Source organism: Xiphophorus hellerii, chromosome 7 (genome assembly GCF_003331165.1).
Source record: "Xiphophorus hellerii strain 12219 chromosome 7, Xiphophorus_hellerii-4.1, whole genome shotgun sequence".
NCBI classification, from domain to species: domain Eukaryota; kingdom Metazoa; phylum Chordata; class Actinopteri; order Cyprinodontiformes; family Poeciliidae; genus Xiphophorus; species Xiphophorus hellerii.
Genome location: NC_045678.1, coordinates 13802775 through 13817085, shown reverse-complemented (window position 1 = coordinate 13817085; position 14311 = coordinate 13802775). Strand labels below are relative to the sequence as shown.

The following is a 14311-nucleotide window of genomic DNA, read 5'->3' as shown; positions in this document are numbered from 1 at the left end:
AGACTCTCACATTAGACAGTCTCCTCTAAGACTGGCATGATGCGAGATTTGAGTTTATCCCACATGCCGACACGTTATAGGTGCTCAGTTATTACGTAAATGTTTCATAGGGCTGTTTAGCTGTGAAATAATTAGTATTTTGATAGTTATTTAAAATGATTACTTGCTGGCTTTGGGGGCGAGGGGAAACGCTCAAGTGACAATGTCTTCATATTCACGTTCGTACAGTATATACAATTTTAAAATAAAATAAAAAATCAGCAATATACTGTGTTTCAATTGTCTTTGAAAAATAAAATACTTAATAAATAAATTAAAACCATATATAGAAGTAGAAAATCAAAACAGAAAAAATGAATGAAATATCAATTAAATTATACTGTAAATGTTTAACAAAATAAGAAAAAGAATATGCTAATATTGGCAATGTTACATAACAAGGCTTTTTGCCGTACAAATGAGCTTACAACAAACAAAACTGCTGAAAAATCCTCAATCAATATTTCCATAATAGCTAGTTACTAACAGGTCATTCACAGTTTAAATTTCAGGCGGTTTCACAGATTTGTTGTGTTGTTGGTTGTAAACGCAAATTATTTTTTTATTTTAATAACATGTCTTGATCCACCTCTCTGTCTTTATATCCACGGTGTTCCCTCAGAAATGAGCTGACATTTCCTTATTTGGTTACTAAAAAGTGCAGCTCTTCCTCTCCTCTTTTTGGCAGCTTTGCTTGTGCTGACGTTTCATAATTCAACTCGACATAATTCAATAATTCAAAAGCGATATCAGTCTGCCCACAAAAACGTAATGAACACATACTGGGTGTACTTGAATATGCCAAAAACATTACATATTTTTGATGATTAGGATCTTTTATGTGATTGATTGGAGGAAAAAGCAAAGTTTAAGGAGTAATTTAATGAATCAGGCACTGAGTTGGTATGCAGCAGGTTCAGAGGCTTTAGTCTCCAACATTGTTATCCTGGGTTTGATTTTCCTGGGTCATTTGCTGCATGATTGGTCAGTGAAGACCACCATATACTGAATTGTATTTCTCCAATGACTAATATGAGGGGGAACCGTTTATTTTTTTTTAACCTTATTAGTGACGTGATTGTGAATGTTCTAGAACTGCAGCGACGGTTCCCTTGTGAGAAAACATTTCCTCGTCCAGTCCGGCCAGTGGGTCAGCCGCGTGGTTTCAGACGAAGTTCCTGAGGATTACAAGGACAATCCCTGGTGCTCAACTTATTGGATTTTATCAATGTAAATTGGGTCCAACATAACAGCTGCACGTTCACAAACTTCTCAAGCCGAGCCCCGCTTCTGAGGAACAAAAACTGTCAAATTTCCCATCCAAGAAATAATGTGGGTCCGGTTTTTATTTACGTTAAGGAAAAAAGAAAGTTTAAATTTTTCCCTCAAATTGCTGACATTTCAATACCTTATTGATAATAAATGAGAGAAGCAGCAGAGACAATTTCTACATGCAATGGCCAGTAATTACAACCTTGATATCCTTCATTCCTCAACATTCACAAACATTCCCAAAACAAAAACTAGCTTTTCCTCTCTACTCTTCTTCCCTTCTCACCCTGAAATACCTGTAAGGAAACTATCTACGTTATGTAGCACAAATGGTTTCCCTCAACCTCACACGATTACTCAACAAAATCTGAAAACAAAAATCAGTGGTGATATAAAGCATTTTAATTTGAGCGATAAATGTCACAGAGGGATTACCGAGGCGACCCACCGATGGCGGAACTCATTATCCACTCAGACATGCAGACACACCTTTCAGACACGCAGGTGGTTGATCTCCAAGGAGAAGGCAACACCTCATTTCTTGCTCTCTCTCTTTCTCTCACACACGCGCACACACACAGACTGCAGCTGCAACCTCCTAAGGCCTAAGTGTGCTCGGAACGTAGGCTCAAGATGTCTCATTCCTCTGACGTGAGGCAATATCGCAGGTGTCGGGCCCCAGAGACCCCTGGGATAGTTGGACAACCAGGCCGTTCTGTTCTCAGGCTGGCATCTCCCCCTCGAGTTTTGATCACTACAACAGAGACAGACACGCTTTATTCAAACGGGTCATTAGCAGCTCTCCGTTTCAGTCTGAACTCTGTCACATTTCTGGCTCGTGTGTGTTCACGTGCAGAAGTTAGAGCTTAAACACATGAATTCAAATGTACACAAATGTCTTTGTGCTGAATGATTAAACAAAGATCTGCATGGGAAGCAACCCTAGCGGCAACAAACGACTGATGCTGCTCTGCACGTCGTCAGCTTTTGCCCCCTGACTCCTTCCCTCTGTTGCGGAACAAGAAATGTTTCCGAGACATGACTCAGAAGTACTGGTTGCAGTTCATGAAAGCGTTGAGTTTAGGTTTTGCTTGTTTCCATGGCAAAAATACAGAAAAAATATCAACTTTCTCACGGAAAAGCCTTCATTAGACACTATTTTTCCATCTTTATCTCATGTGACCAACTTGCCTCCTCTTCACTTCCAGAGTATCTTTTTTTTTTTTTTATCTGATTCATGACGACCATCCGGGATTTCCAGAACATTCTCAGAACTCTCAGAAAACTGACCTTCCTGGCTGCAGACGGCGGATCTAAACACACACTAATATATATCTAAACATCATCTGCAGATGTTTATTTACCCTCCTTAGGGGATCCAGTTGACTGCCCCGTTTGCCCTCCGAGCAGAACCTTTCTGGCCTGCCTCTAAACCCAATCTCCCTCCGACCAGTCATCCGGGAAGGGGGTGCAGAGTCCTGTTTTCTTCTCCGAGTATCAAGCATGCGGGACGCGGCTCTTCAGGAAATGAGTCCAGGAAAAATGCGTCCAAGAAAAACAGATGAGATAGGTCGCAAAGCAGCAGTACTAAGTGGACCAAAGCGTCTGGGTCCAACTGGGGGAGTCAAAGAAGAAGCAGACGTTCAGTGTTTGCGTTTTCCTTCGTGGTGGTCACTTCTTATTGTTCCGTTCTGGTCTTTTTCTGCTCATAAATTTATCCGTCGTGTTTTTAATTGATTAAAAAATGTAAATACTCATTTCCTCATGTCTTTACAGCACTTTCAACTTAAAGAAATTTGTCACAATTTTCAATGACAGGAGCAGACATTTCATAAAACTTTGTTTGAGCTTTGTTTGAACTTCAAAAAATATTTCTGACTTTAGATGTAATGCAAGCTTCAGAGATATAGCATCAAAAGGCTTTTTTTTTGCAAAAAAAGAAAAATTAGATTTTTAAAAGCATTTAAAAATGGGTTAATTAGGTTTTATAAAGCTGCTGTAGTGTTTAAACATCACATACGCTTTATTAAATGTGAATCTCACTATGAGGGCTCTGTGAAGGGAGATGCTAACTGATGTGCTAGGCCAGGCATGTCCAAAGTCCGGCCCGGGGGCCAATCACGGCCCGCGGTCAGATTTCATACGGCCCGCAGCTTCGGTCTTATAATGTATTATTTATAGCCCGCCTGCACTGTGAAACAGAATAAATAAATCATAAAACTTGAAACTGTAATTCCTCCTTTCACCAAATGGTGGCAGCACCACTTTAATACCATCAGTCTCTGCCTCGGTGCAGCGAACCCCTCTCCACTCATTTCTGCCATGGCCACTGCAAAGAAAACGAGGAAAGTTTACAGTGAGGGCCGCCGCTTTCAAGAGAGATGGGAATTACAATACTTCTTTTCTGAAAATCAAGGCAATTATGCTTGTCTAATTTGTAATGAGACGGTTGCCTTGTTTAAGGATTTTGACGTAAAGATACACTACCAGAGTAAACATGCTAACAAGCTAACAACAACAAGCTAACAGGGAGTGACCATGCTGAAAAACTGAAGCAGCTCCAAGCTGCACTGGCATCACAACAGCGATTTCTTTAGGCCTGAGTCAAAAGAAAATACCACCAAAGCAAGCTACGATGTTAATGTTAATAGCTAAACATGGCAAACCTTTTACTGAAGATACATTTATCAAAACTGTGTTATGAAAATGGTGGAGAACATTTGCCCTGAGAAGAAGCAAGAATTTGCAAATGTTTGCCCGGCACGTAACAGTGTGGCACTGAGAGTTGAGGACATGAAACTGAGTGTTTTGAACGATAACCGTCTGTCACTATCAGCAGTGAAAAGTCAAAAGAACATTTATGCACCTGGATTTATGGCACTTATTTTTATTAAACTCTTGAGTAAGATTTGGTTATGAACCTGTAGATGTGATACAAACTATTACTTTCTGAAAGATATTGTAAATGACGAGCAAAATTCACTTGTTTTAAGATTTAATAATAACAGACAACTTTGCATTACTTATAACTCCTGTTTAAAATGTTCTTGAGGCAAAGATATTTTTAAACTCATGTAAATTTAAGGTATTTCATACAGTTTGTTCAATGTTATCTGACTCTCCAGATATGAAAGAAAAGCAGAATTTGTGTTTTTAGAGTTGTTCTCATCTGCCTGAGTGGCTTATATTTGGTTATTTTGTCATTTGAAAAATAAAGATAATTGTGACAATGAAAATAGTTTTATAACAGAGTGTATTTGCATGACACTTTTGTAGTTAAAAAATGTCCGAACAAACTATTGGCCCCCGCGCATCTTGACTTTATCAAATCTGGCCCTCTTTGCAAAAAGTTTGGACACCCCTGTGCTAGGCTAAAACTAGGCCCTGACCTCTCAATTTTGATAAGACTTATTGATTTTTAGATGCAGTCCCAATTAATCTTGTGAGGAGAGACAAAGTGATTTTGCCTGTACTAAAGCAGTGCTTTACTTTATCCCCATTGTGATGGAGAATGTAAAGGGTGGCGCTGAGATTTAAAGAAACGCGAGACCAAATTAGCAAATTCAGTGATTTTCCTTTTTTTCTTTCAAATTTCATGATTCTGGTCCTTATTTTCCATGTCATGGACATTTTATTGTGCCTGGATTTTATTGTGCATTCTTTTCGTGGTTGTGTCCTTTCATTCTAACTCACTTCATCTTGATTAATTGTGTTTTAATAAGTCTCCCTGGCCTTTTCTAAATAGTTACAACATGTCTTATGAAGTCCACAGTATCTGCAGTCACAGACTCATGAAATAACAGAGCGGGTTTCCGGTCAGTTGTTTATTAATTTATATTATTCCTCTCGCAGGTCAGAGGTTTGCCCTTTGGGCTTTGAGTTCCCATCCTGCTTTTTGTGAACTTTCCCAAACTGGCCACCCCACGGGACAGTCTGGTCCTAGGTTAAATTTATGATGTCAGGCAGTGGGAACTTTAAATAGTTTTGTGTTTTCTGGATGACTAAAAATCCCACATGCTCACAATGAGAGCACCCAGATTAAATTTTGTAGTTCATGTCATACAGAATGAGGGGATTAGAGATTTTCTCATTGTTTGTTTGTTTTTAGTTTGTTTTATAAGAGCCATGATGTGTAAAGAGAAACGATAAAACAGAAATCCAAAAGGTCAAACAAATATGTGTCCTTGCTAGATTTATGAGCATCAAAAAAATAATGTAAGGTAATGAATAAATACATTTAAAGCTCTTTGCAAAGATTTACTAGAGATGTGGTGAATGACAAAAATTCATAAATGAATGACTACTAATTGTAGCAATTGATCAGGACACTTCATTCTGTTTATGTATTAAAATATTAATATTATTTCTTAAATCTTTGTCTCTACTGAGTCATTCAGTAAACTTTAATATCTTAGATAGAGGAAGAAGATAAACATAAGAGTATGAATGACATTTCAGGTGGTTATGGTGGAACCATTCACCTTTGGCATCAGGGATTACACACTAATATATCTTAATGATTAAATAATTGAAGAATCAAAAACATAACAAACATGAAATTTAACACAAAGATAAATCATAGAAATACTGAATGTTCTTGGATGTGTCAAAGTTTGAAAGAGGGAAGGAAAATGAATAAACTTAGAGTGAATTACAGCGGATCCATTAACTCTGTTCACTTCCAAAACAAATTAGACAAGGCATCGCAAGAAACAACACCATGTAGACCAAATTTATTGTGATATAATCTGACAGGTCACTGATGACGTTTAACCCAATCTGTCAAAATATATGATAGGTTCCATCCTATGGTGGAACATTATTCTCAAGAAGCTTGCTAGACTCGTTTGAGTGAGATCTGTCTCACAGGAATTCTGCATAAAATGTTTAAGTTGGTTTGTTTGGATAAGAAAACTGAGCCGCAACCAGCTCCATTGGTGACATAAGAGAAGACTTAAAGAGGTCACGTAGTTACAGCTGACACAAACTACAGCTTGGCTGCACCACTTGCCTCCAGGGCTTCATCAGCCAAAATTATGACCAGCCTTGAAAGACAGAGGAATTCAGAGCGAACAGGAAAGCCTGTGTTCATTGACCTGTAGGGAATCCAAGATATCTGTTTAACGAGGACCCAGCTCCTCTGATCTCAGGCTCCCTCGTCAGAACTGTCATATAATAGATCGCTATTAGCGTTGATGCTTTACTCCCATAGCTTCACTCTGCTAGCCAGTGGTAACATAGCAACCGCCTGGCTAGTTTGAGTGCATTGTTCACCTAGTGGAGGCTTTAGAAATGAAGACAAAAAAGATGTGAGAGCCCTTGAGAACTTGGTGAGGAGAGGAGGAAGTGCTTGATGGAAGTAGAGAGCAGGTAACAACCAGAGTACGCCTTTAGACAGAAGCAGCGCTGTGAAGTAGGGATGTGTGAATGGGAAGGACTGCAGGGAGATTTCTGCTCAGGAACAATGAGTTTTACTGAAACGGATCCCTTCAGGTTTCATCTACCAGTTACGATTGGGAGGATTTAGACAAAATTCAGTTTTTGTCATCTTTGAAACTCAGTACACAGTGATAATATGAAAGTGCTTATACATTTAGTTAAATTAGAACTTGAAGACTCATTGTTGGGATTTTATAAATGTGAAGTGGAAGGACAGTTATAAATGGTTATCTAAATCTAAAAAGTCTGTCATTCAATCTATGCAGCCTCTGACTCAATACTTTGCAAATTAAGTGTTGGTGTGATTGTAGCTGCAAGTCATTTGGAACTAGCTTTATATAACTAGAAAATACTGTACATTTATTAGCAATTTATTTTTGCTAAATAAAAAAAAGAATCCTTCTACCACCATATTTTACCAGAGGAATTAATTTGACCAGAACAAAGTAAAGTTACAAACAAATAAACTCTGTTCTCTGTGTAATTAATTAGTTATATGGTCTGGGTTTTATTTAGGGGTATTAAAGTAAATGGGACTGAATAAAAATCTACTCCACATTTCATGTTTTCTTCCTGCAAAAAAAATTAGAAACCATGTAGCATTTTTCTTCCATTACACAGTTAAATGCATGACTTGTGTTGGTCTGTCACATGAAATCCCAATGGACCAGCTCCATGTTGCAATGTAAGAAAATGTGGATGAGTTTGGGTCGTGCAAATACTTTTGCAGAAGACTTTTTAGTGGAAAAATATCAGCTATGCATCTTATCACTACAAGGATAGCGGCCGTTTATCAGTTTTAAGACATCCATGTTTAGTTTGACTTATTTTGACATAACCTCTGTCTGTTGTTCAGTATTGATGCTGAGCACAAACAAACAGCTCCGGGTTCACATGCTGTATGAGCAAGTTAACTTACATTTAGCAGTCAGCTACCTAACTTTAACCATCTCACTGTGTGTTTGGAGCATGATTAGGTTGTAGTTCAACATGGTTTTTAGAAACTTGGCTTTAGTATCTACAATATAGTCCAAAGCATTTCTGGCAGGGAACTAACAAAACAATGGTTGTTGTTGGGTCTCACAGGAACCAACTCAAACCTCTAGAGTCATCACTGCCTGACCGTAAAAGTCCTCCAGTTACATGAATTTGTCCACATTCCTCTATGTTTGCTGACCCTATAAAATTATTCTCTTGTGATTTTGGTTCGCCTCACATCCTCAGGATCTCTCTTGGCTGTTTTAGTTACAGTGTTTACAAAGTGTTATGGTTTTTGTTTGTTTGTTTGTTTGTTTGGCTCTAAAGAAGGTTTGTTTCACTTTTTTAAAAATCCACCTATAAAACTGACCTGCTTCAGGTCAGTTTGCATTTCCACACTTCCTTAAAGAAGAGGGAACATGGCTTTTAATCACCTAACCTTGCCTCTTGTCTTCTTTCTTTCATTTCTTTCATCAAGTTTGTCATAATCATATTGTTATATTTAATTTACATATTCAATCTAAACTCCATTACCTTATTTACAGCTAAACAATATTAATTTCAATTTATTTTATTTATTGATTCTCTCTCTGGAAAAAGGTAAAGACATTATAATTATTTCACTTTTAAAAGCATTTTAATCTTTTTTATTAGTTTTGTTTAAGTGTTGTAATTAACTAATTGATCAAAAATTAGAAAAGTGCAATATACGGTTTGGCCACTAGATGGGAATAGAGAACGAGGAGAGCTGAGTACTATATAAAAAGAAAGTTTCTTGTCTCCCTCTGGCGGATTAAATAAGAAGTGCAAGCAAAATGTAATCCTTCCACGCATTTGTCTCAGAACCTCTCTCAGGATTTTAACTCTTGTTGAAATAATAATAATAATAATAATAATAATAATAATAATAATAATAATAATAATAATAATAATAATAATAAAGTTAAGGTTCATTTCAAAAAAAGTTTTTTCAGATGTTGACTCAAGTGGACGTTCCGAATTTGAAATATGTAAATAAAACAATAAAACACACAAAAAACATTTGTTGATAAACACTTGACAAAAAATGATTCAACTACCTCGTTGATACAGAAGCCTAATAACCACAATCTGTCAGTGCAGTTAAACAACACAAAACCAAAGCGACCACATTAAATCTGGTTCCTTTTCAGCGTTCAGTGCCTGATGTGTCATTTTTATTTGCAATTAAATTCTAATAATATCTTTACCTTTTTCATCAGCTTCAGCTATTTCTGAGAGAAGACTTATTAGCATTCTTTCTGACTTAGACATTGCTTTGACTACCCAACCAGTGGGTTGTTAATGCATGTAAATTTTGCCTTTAATATTTAAAACACACCGACCTTACCGCACACGTCTTAACAAGTCTGCAGAAATGCAAAGAATCTTTTTATGACACTAAGTTTCCGCCTAATATTTTTAACTACCGCTATCGAAGTATTCCCAAGTACTTTCATATCGTTTGCACTTACTATGGTTGTCCACTAGATGTCAGTGTATTTGAGTCACACTCGAAAGCACCAACACCTGCAAATATACAAGAAATCTGCTTTAAAATAGCTGTCACAAAAAGTGTCACTTATTTTGCTACCCCAGGCGTGACTGCTGTTGTCATTATTGAACAATTCATTTATAAAATTGCATAAATAGCAGAACTTTGAATTTACTTGTTTATTTGTTATTTATATTGTTTTCCTCTTTTTAATAACCTTCCCACTCTCAGGGTCTTCCAGGGCTTCTTGGTCCTCAGGGCCCACAGGGGCCCCCAGGGCGACCAGGGGATCCTGGTATTCAAGGACACAAGGGACAGAAAGGTGACCAAGGAACTGGTGGCTTCATAGGGCCAAAAGGCAGCACGGTAAAAACACTTATGGCTCTTTTGTAAAGAACAAGAGAGTAGCAGATTAACCTGCTTTGTTAAATACATGAAACCGTTTCACCCTGAAGGGAATGACTGGTGTACCTGGGTTCTCTGGAAACGACGGCATCCCTGTGAGTAAACGTCACATCGTTTCTAAATCTACAGCTCAAACTCTGTGTATGCTGACAGGATGTTTGATCCTGGTGTGTTATTCCCTCTGCAGGGCCACCCAGGACAAGCTGGGTCCAGAGGGAAACCAGGAGCAGACGGTTGTAACGGGACCAAAGGAGAACTTGGATTCCCAGGATTACCTGGTTTCGACGGGGGCCCTGGAAATCCCGTGTGTAACTCTTCATCTACCCAGAAATCTGTGATTACATCTATGTTCGTGCAAATTGTAATTTTTTTTTTACTGCTGTTGTTTCAATTCCAGGGTGTAAAAGGCAGGAAGGGAGAGAAGGGGGATTCTCTGGAGGTCAGCGTTTTCATGAAGCGCTTCAGGGTGAGAATCAAACATGCATCATGGTTACAAAAGCAACTATCTCTTTATTCACTGCCATAGAGTAGATTTTACAGAATTGCTTTGAACATCTTTCCTTAGGGAGATCCAGGGAGACCAGGAGAGGACGGATTTCCGGTAAGACACATTTAATTCAACTTAATCCGGTTAAATATGATGGGTATGCGCTCACACCTGGCTGATACATTTGGTCTGCTTTAAACAGAGCAGAGTTATTTTCCCCTTTTGGTCTGGACCAAATGTGTTAGGTGTGAATACATTCAATTGAATCCTCAAGTGAGCCAAATAACTGGACCAAGACCCACTTTTTGAGGTGGGCTCGGTCCGCTTCCAAACAAACTCCGGTTTGCTTCATGTGTGAAGCCCCTAAACGAAGCAACTATAGGAATTATGTCTTTATGGACTTAGTGGTAAAATTAAGCTAACACTGTATGTGCTGAAATCCTACCTGATCCTCCGTTTTCTGCTTAGCAACGCTGCTGCCAGCATTTTGTGCATCGGGGGGCCCAGAGCATGTCTACTCATTCAGTTTACAGCTGAATTTGCCAATATCACATCACAAAACCTGTGTGTAATGAGCTGCTCTTTACATTCAAAACTGGACTTCCAAAGTTTGTTTTTCTGGGACTGTCATCAGTCCCAGAAATGATCATTTCTGCCGGATCGGAGCGATGATCGTCACTCGCGTGGCTTTGTTTGTAAATTTTATTCCGCTGGCAAAAAAGCACAATTTGAATGCAAACAGCACCAAACGAGTAAAAAAAAGTCGGCTTTTGGTCCAGACTAAAATACTTTTCTTTTACAATTCCTTACCTCTCAACTGTAATTTGCTTTTTCTTCAGGGGCCTCCAGGACCACAAGGACAGGAAGGTAGCAGAGGCCCTGTAGGACCCAAGGTAAGGGTCTCTGAGTCTGACCCTGAGTATCTTATCAAACTGACTGTTTTTTGAGGAATATGCTGTACTTGTCTTCTGACAGGGTCCTCCAGGTCCTCCAGGGCCACGTGGACCAAAGGTAAAGCATCACCAAAAAATTTTATGTATTTCATTATATATGTGTGTTAATTCCTCTCTGTGCGTCCGGAGATAATAGCCATACTCTGACTCTATAGCTAACAGCAGGAAGACATTTGAAAGTGTGAAAGCTGCTTGAAGTGTTTCCTTCTTTTCAGGGCACCATGACCAAAGTGTTGAAGGGAGTCAAAGGAGAAACAGTGAGTACCCACACTGATGTTGTTTGTCTGAAGCTTTGCAAAACAAATCATCAAGCTGACTCTTATTGACATAGAGAAGGTGTATTTTAGATTTCTTTTTAACCCTCCTGCAGACTTAAAAGACGGGGTCATTTAGACCCCATGAGTTTTTCAATCTGTGCGCAGCCCGGCGGGGTCGCACTGACTCTGTGTGTGCTTTTACAAAGTTTTTTCCTTTTTTTGTATGTGTGTGTGGTTTCGGAAACTGGTGGTCTGACGGGTCCTCCGCTTCCTGCACTAGGATTGTGTGGGGGTTAATACAACAATATGAAGATTACAGTGAAATAAATAAGTGTTTGATCCCCAAAGGAAAAATATCAATGTCCACCATTTATGTTAGATTCAATTTGGGGCAGAAAGACAGTTGTAACCAATAATCTTGAAACTTAATTTGCACCTTGATGATTTAAATCAGGGGTTTCCAAGTCAAATCCATGATTGCTACTATCCTGCAGCTTTTCGATGCATCCATTCTCCAACCCACCAGTTTCAAATCATCTGAATTCCCTCATCAGCATTTCATTCAGCTCTGCAGAGGTCTGGTAACAAGCCACACATTTGATTCATGTGTGTTGGAAAAAGGGATGCATCTAAAAGTTGGAGGCTAGTAGTAACCCCTGAGTTAAATGAATGACTGACCCACTACGACGCACAAGAGTGGTTGTACTGACTTGCTGCAAACAGATCAACCAGTCAGTCACTTATAGATGCTTCTGGTCTCAGTTTGTGAATCTCTATACATTGGAATATTGATTATATAGATCCATCACACGAAGAGTAATATGTAACAGGCATTTGTTGTTGTTAACTTTCACGGTTGTGCTTTACAGCTAGTGAAACTCAAAATTCTGTTTCTCACAAAAATATAAATATTACATGAGACAAATAAATAGGAATTATAATCCCTGATCATATAGAAAATACGGAATGGATCGTTGTCACTTGAGCTGCAAAAGGTAATTACTGAAAAAGCTTGCTGTAAATAGATTGCTGTATCAAAGGATGTGGGCTGGAAAGTTGAGAGGAAGGAAAATGTTTTGCAGGAAAAGGCCTGCAAGCATGGATAACTAAAGCCCAGGGTTGTAGAGCAAAGCCCATTCAAGAGTTTGAGTAAGATTCACAAAGTAAGGGCTCCAGCTGGAGTCGGCACTTCCACCACACACAGATGTTTCCAGGACATGAGCTGCACATGTTCTGTTCCTTTTGTTAAGCTGAACTAGAGACAATGTCATGCTCTCACAGAGACAAAGGACAAACAGGACTGGACTGTTCCTCAGTGTTTTCTAGTCAGGAACAGAATCTCAACCGCTTGTGGTCCGGTGGGGAGTTTCCACAGTCAATAATGAAGTGGGTCTGCATGGATTCTGCTGGTGCTGGTCTGGTGTGTTTTAGTCCAGAGCAAGTCCAGTCATTAGAGCATTTCATAGTTGCTAAATGTGTCCTTAATAATGATGCTCTCAAGTCTAAGTTGCACTCTCTGCATTGACCACAGGGGGACATCGGACCACAGGGCCTACCAGGAAACTACACTACTCAGCAACGTCAGCCTATTACTGTAATCAATAATATTGCTTGTTTTTTTTATCCACATACCTGCTCTGATAACATTTTTAAACAAAACTTTACCAGATAATATTTCGAATCATTTTAGGGACCTTCTGGATTCCCAGGTGACAAAGGAGAAAGAGGAGATCTGGTATGCGATCACTCATTAGCCTGCATCACATAATAATTATTTTCAAATTTGGAAATGGAAATACGGGCTCCTGTGCTAATTGTGTGATCGGTTTATTTCAGGCAGACAACTTAGATGGCAAAGGAGAAACTGGTATAATGGGAATGCCTGGCCCTCGGGTAAGCATGGTTGCATTTTCACTAATCACCTTTTAACGCTCCTCCTTTTACATGTCTTACATTTATTCTGTTTGGAATCTTGTTTCAGGGCGAAAGTGGTGCAAATGGACCTCCGGGTCGAAAGGTTTGATGATGTTACTCTGTTTAATCTTGCATTAAAATCAAAACAAGATTTTCTGACTTGTCATGAAAACATTGTTTCAGGGTGAGCCTGGTTATCCAGGGCTGAACGGCAGAGACGGTCCTAAGGTGAGACAGCAGAATCAATGAATGCATGGATCCTGTTTTTAAGTGATCAGCCAATGACTAATCAAGTTAGCGACTGATATCATCAAGAGCCGACATCCTCGTTCTCTTATTTATAGCTTTAGAGTTTGAGAACACAGTGGCTATGCAGTTTAATTTAACACTTAGACAGATTTTGTTGTCTTGACACTAAATTTGCCAACTCTAATAATGTAAAATTTAAAAAGAAATATGTAAAAAGCTGTTTTAGAACTACTTGAATTAAATATATTGCATTGAGTGAAATACAAAATCACATCTGGATTGTTGTGCGATTAAAATCAGTAAAAAATATAATTTTCTCTGTTTCAGGGAGGCATAGGTGATCCAGGGGAGCTAATTTCATCAGGATTTCCCTGGTCTGCGGGTAAGGTGATTAATGACTGAACAAACAGTTAAATTTGAGCGCCACAGGTCTAAAATGTCCTAAAGATGTTCTGGGTTGTCTGGTTAAAAGGCACTAATATGTCCTGAAGATAAGATAATAAATGTGAATAAGCAGCAAATCTGCCAGAGATCATGCTGTTTCATTATCTTCTCTCCTGAGCTGTGTGTTTCCTTTTTTATTCATACATTGAGAATGATATAATATCAAGACACAAACAGTAATCAGATGCAGCAACATCCTTATTTATAGAGATAGAAGATGACTTCAAATATCTGCACTTTGACACATACATTTTTATGTTCCACATTTGAAAACAGCTGAATAATGAGGGTGAAAGGTCACATGAATCACAACTGACTTATTGTGAAACTGTGTGTGGAAATGACGGGCACTACTCAAAGT

The 14311-nt window shown here is 38.6% G+C and overlaps 1 protein-coding gene across 2 annotated transcripts in view; it reads left to right on the top strand.

Moving 5' to 3' along the window:
- The window catches only part of col4a2 (collagen, type IV, alpha 2), a 57393-nt gene that overhangs the window by 28840 nt on the left and 14242 nt on the right, over nucleotides 1-14311 (top strand). For both annotated transcript variants that reach the window (XM_032568324.1, XM_032568323.1), the window contains exons 5-18: nucleotides 9473-9607; nucleotides 9697-9741; nucleotides 9834-9950; nucleotides 10044-10112; nucleotides 10212-10247; nucleotides 10973-11026; nucleotides 11109-11144; nucleotides 11302-11343; nucleotides 12875-12937; nucleotides 13034-13078; nucleotides 13180-13236; nucleotides 13325-13360; nucleotides 13441-13485; nucleotides 13834-13888. In XM_032568324.1, the coding sequence (XP_032424215.1) occupies nucleotides 9473-9607; nucleotides 9697-9741; nucleotides 9834-9950; nucleotides 10044-10112; nucleotides 10212-10247; nucleotides 10973-11026; nucleotides 11109-11144; nucleotides 11302-11343; nucleotides 12875-12937; nucleotides 13034-13078; nucleotides 13180-13236; nucleotides 13325-13360; nucleotides 13441-13485; nucleotides 13834-13888 (835 nt within the window). The remainder of the gene's footprint in view (nucleotides 1-9472; nucleotides 9608-9696; nucleotides 9742-9833; nucleotides 9951-10043; nucleotides 10113-10211; nucleotides 10248-10972; nucleotides 11027-11108; nucleotides 11145-11301; nucleotides 11344-12874; nucleotides 12938-13033; nucleotides 13079-13179; nucleotides 13237-13324; nucleotides 13361-13440; nucleotides 13486-13833; nucleotides 13889-14311) is intronic.